General features: G+C 36.8%; 1 protein-coding gene across 1 annotated transcript; it reads right to left on the reverse strand.

The window, feature by feature from the left end:
* Window positions 1–1,480: 1,480 nt before the first annotated feature.
* On the reverse strand, window positions 1,481–3,074 carry LOC115229124. The gene is made up of 2 exons (XM_029799536.1): window positions 2,879–3,074; window positions 1,481–2,289 (listed from the first exon to the last, which is right to left on the reverse strand). Exons 1-2 carry the CDS (start codon window positions 3,072–3,074, stop codon window positions 1,481–1,483), a joined length of 1,005 nt encoding a protein of 334 aa, XP_029655396.1.
* Between the last annotated feature and the right edge of the window lie 1,728 nt (window positions 3,075–4,802).

Below are 4,802 nucleotides of genomic sequence, written 5' to 3' on the forward strand. Positions count from 1 at the left end.
TGCAAAGAAAAAAGGACAAAATACTATCACACTGTCACATTTGCGCCCTGGTTACAGGCTTTTTAAAACAAGACATTGGAAAACTCTAAAAATGCCTCAAATTTTAAGTTGTCAATGAAACTTAAAATATGCACAATCTTACATTTCCTCAACCACAGGTGTCAAATAAAGACCATTTCGCCTCAAATGCCTATAACTTGACGTTTTACTGATCCAGCGAGTTCTTGAAATCACACGTTCTTTAGTCCAGCACCTCGTCAGTCGAAAAGTCCAACCTCTGTTCATGCCGACTTGCCCTTGACCATATTGATCACATTATAAATTTGCCCAGTCAGCGCTTCCAACTCGGCGTTTCTTCCGGCCACCTTCGCGGCAATGTTTTCCAACTACTCTTTAGCATAGATTTATTTGTGATTTTTTCATAGGTTTTCTGTGCAGAGTAGAAATAGAGATGGAATTTTCAACACTTTCCAGAACCTCTTCCAACACTTGGGAAAGAGCGGATTTAACCCAGTCCTCAAAAGCAGAGACATTTGCTTAAGGACCAAATGCAGACTGTCAATGCAATCTTTTTCCTGGTTTTTCTATACGGCGCTGAAACATGGATAGTAGAAAATCAGTATAGACAAAAAATTAATGATTTTGAATTTTGGTCCTGAAGAAGGTTACTGAGAATCTCTTGGACGTAAAAAATAACGAACATCAATATATTCAAACTGGTAACCACAGACATTTTGCTTGAAGGAAAAATTGTAAAACACAGATTGGCGTTCTTTGGACATGTCGCCTGCTCTGATTCATTGGAAAGAACTATTATGCTGAGCAATATTGCTGGGAAAATAAGTCCCGGTCCACCAAGGACTCAATGTCTATAAACGGTAGAAGATGTCACGGGATCGGCTTTATCAAGGCTTTTCGAAATTGCGAATGACCAAGAGGGGTGGAAAAAATTGGCTTATACGATCTCCAATAGTCGGAAACGATCTAAGTAACCTAACCTAAATTCTGATTAATTTTAATAATGCAATCTTTTAATTTTACATTTTTATAATTAATGGAGATGCAAATAATCTCATTGAATTTGCATTTTCTTTAAAGCTCTGTCAGGTTAAATTAAATACTAAAAACCTGAAATCTTGCATCAAATTGCGAACTTAAATCTTTAATAATTATTTAATTAACACAATTCCGAATAAAATAGTATTAAAAGACCATTCAGCCTTCGGAGTCCACTCCACGAGCTCCACTATCTTCCCGATCTATCATCCCAAGGCCCACACTTCCGTTAATTTTAAGTCGTTTCGATCCATCCAGAAAAGGAACATGGTAGGCATCCTCGACAAGTCGACGCACCGCGATCTCTCGGTCACCGATCCCGTTAGCTTCCTCGTATTTTGAGAATACCTCCTCAACCCGGGCTTCATAATCCATTTGCGTAAGACCTCTCCGAAAGTCCAGCACAATGCTCTCCATCGTACGCTTAAGCACAATTGATTGCATATAAGCAATCAGATGTTCCCTCACTCTGATCGAGTCCAAATATTTTAAAATATTTAGACACAATGCCATCCCATGTAAGGACCACAGGAATTATATTCACTTTGGCCTTGTGAATCAGGGATAATTCATTAGCGAGTAAATCATATTTTCTTAACTTTTCAAGTTCTACTCGCTGTAAATTATCTTGAGAAGTAACTCCCACTTCCACAATCCAAATTACGTTCTCTTTTTTATCATATACCAATAAATCAGGTTTGTTATAACGAATGGTAGAATCAGTCTCGATTCGAGTGTCCACCCGTATCTCAACTCTTTCATTCGATATAACCTCCTGCACCAAGTGTGTCTTCAACCTTTTCTGATTCTTCAATCCATAAAGACGACAAAAATGGAGATGCAAACAGCGTACAACTTCATTATGACGTCTCGTGTAGTCAAGATACAGCATACGTTCACATCTAGTGGCCAGATGATCCACTGTTTTCTTCGCCGCTTTACAATGAGGGCATCTTGAGACCAGTTCTTCGGTGGAAAAGAAAATATTCCGATACTGAAGAAAACATGCCAATCCTTCATTGCGCGGTGAGTTATTTCCATTTGCAAGCCATATAGATGAGGACTTGTGATCAACATTTGGAAGGTTTTGTGAATTGAATAGGATAAAGTGTAAATTTTTTCCTTTAATCTTGGTCATCAGAGAAGTTTCCTGAAGGTTTATTAGATTTCCAAGACACTGCTTCAATGGGACTCCAGAAAAATACTCTTCCCCATACTTGGACTGCAAATACTCTACAATTGTTGATGCGTCTTAGCATAATTTTCTACTTGTAGAATTGCAGCTTTACGTGGGGAGGTGAGTCTTTTCTGTTTGAGGTCGGTCAAAAACCTCAATAAAATCTTTTCACTTTTAAAATTGACTGATTGTAGCCCCCTCCCATAAAATGTTCTTGGGAGATACAATCTGTCTAAATTCGCCGGCTTGGCGTGTATATGCAGGCTTGTTAAGAGCTGCCGTATACTTTTATCAACTTGATCGAACATGGTCGGCTCAACATTTAGGACTCCAATATAATAATTATAAATCGATAGTGCATATTCATTAACTGTTTTGAAGAAATTTCCAGAATTTAGCTTTGTATTAGCAAGCTTCTTAATCCTTGCAATTGCTTCACTTTTCAAGACATCCATCACTTCATTACTCTTCATTTCTCTAGCTCTCAGACCCTGGGACATCGTCGTCTCAGGCCGATCATGCGGGCAGGATCGAACCTTTCAGAAGGATCTCCCTCGTTTGGATCGGCGATCACGGGAATAACTATAATTAACTGGCTTTGCCCGTGTTTGGTCTTTAATAAATAAATAAAATAAAAAAAATTACTCTTCATTTCACTAGATTTGTTTTCAATGATTCCAAGGTAGCGATATCCTTGCAATCCATCGAATACACATGCTTCATCACCCAATGCCATCGAATTTGTTGCAGACTTTTCGAAGTTCTCCATTCCCGAGGCTTCCAAAAACTCGTTTGTATAGCTCATCATTCTTACTAACAGGTCTTCACTTTCAGCGAACATTTTAATATCATCGATGAACATAAAATGATTCGTAGAAAAATTTTGCGTTAAGGAACTTCACTTGTTTTGACAGATATTGTGGGAAACTTAAGAGTTAAACCTCTACTCAAGGGGTCCATCACCAACACAAACAATAATGGAGACAAACTATCCCCTTGCAATATGCCTCTTCACAATTTCACTTTACGAATGGTACGAGTATTCAGCTTTAGATGCACAGTCCATCTTCCCACCAATGATTTGACAAAGTTAACAATCTACTTAGGGATTCCAGAGTTGTCCATAATTTTAAACAAAAACATATGATCCACGGAATCAAACGCCTTCCTGATGTCAATCCATAAAGAATATAGCTTGTGGTCCATGGCGTTAAATACAGATTTATTCAACAGAGCTTGTTCCTTTGCACCCTGACAACTTCGTCTCGTACCGAGTTGGTTTTCTGATATAACATCAAATGCCTCCACGTAATCAGCCATTTTTAAATATACACATTTAGTCATCAACTTATACAGTGACGGCATGCATGTTATAGGCCTCAACTCCTTTGGAGAAGTCGGATTCTTACACTTTGGAACCAAATAGGTTATCCCAGTATAGAACCACTCTCCAGGGTAGTAATTATTTCCAATAATCCTCATTATTTATGCATAAATAAATTTGTGAAGACAATCAAGCTTCTTGATGAAGTAATACTCCATCACATCCACACCCAGCTGCCTTCCAATTGGGTATAAATTCAATAACATCCGTTAACAACTCCTCATTAATCTTATCGGATCATTCTCAACTCCAGTAATTCTTCGGAGAAGCGGATAATCACCGTTTAAGACATTTTTAGGTTTCCATACACTCTCCCAGAATTCAGCACACTAAATCTTTAATTATTTTTAAATATTTATCAGTTGAGCCACTTTCGAAATTTTCTGACAAATAAGGAAAATGTGTGTAACCATTATTTGATATCTGCGCTTTCCATAAAATTAATTTCTTAGCGAAGGCATTGATATATCCATAAATTTGATAATTTAATGTATTTTCCCCTTGTAGTTCGACATTTAGGGCAGACAGATGCATCGATAGATCCTACTCATTTACAATAATTATCCAAAGGGATCAATGGCCCTCTATACTATAGAGCAGTGATTCTCAAGCTTTTTTGCTCAGGGGCCGCAAATTAAAAAAAAAATTTACAGGGGCCGCAAATAATTTTTAAGAATTATTTATTAACCAAATAATCAAAATTAGGTTTAATTCTACTTGTTGAAGTACGTAACAAATCACTCAGATGAGTATCAGTCAATCTGCTGCGAAACTTTGTTTTTAATTCGAACGAGTTTACTAAATGTCGATTCGCAGACATATGTTGATCCAAACATTGCTAAATTTTTCTTTGCATTATTGACTAAATTCGGAAATCGGTTCTCTAGAATTCTCGAATAAAAGTCAATTATTGAAATGTTGTTGAACAAACTTTTCAGTTCAACATCATTTTGCAAATCAATCAATTCCAGTTGGTAAATCCCGGAAACCTCCTCACTTTTCATAATTAATACAGATGCAAATAATCTCATTGAATTTGCACCTTCTTTAAAGCTCTGTCAGCTTAAATTAAATACTAAAAACCTGAAATCTTGCATCAAATTGCAAATTTAAATCTTCAATTATTTTTAAATATTTATCAGTTGAGCCACTTTCGGAATTTTCTGACAAATAAGGAAAATGTGT

Source organism: Octopus sinensis, unplaced genomic scaffold (genome assembly GCF_006345805.1).
Source record: "Octopus sinensis unplaced genomic scaffold, ASM634580v1 Contig11907, whole genome shotgun sequence".
NCBI classification, from domain to species: Eukaryota; Metazoa; Mollusca; class Cephalopoda; order Octopoda; family Octopodidae; genus Octopus; species Octopus sinensis.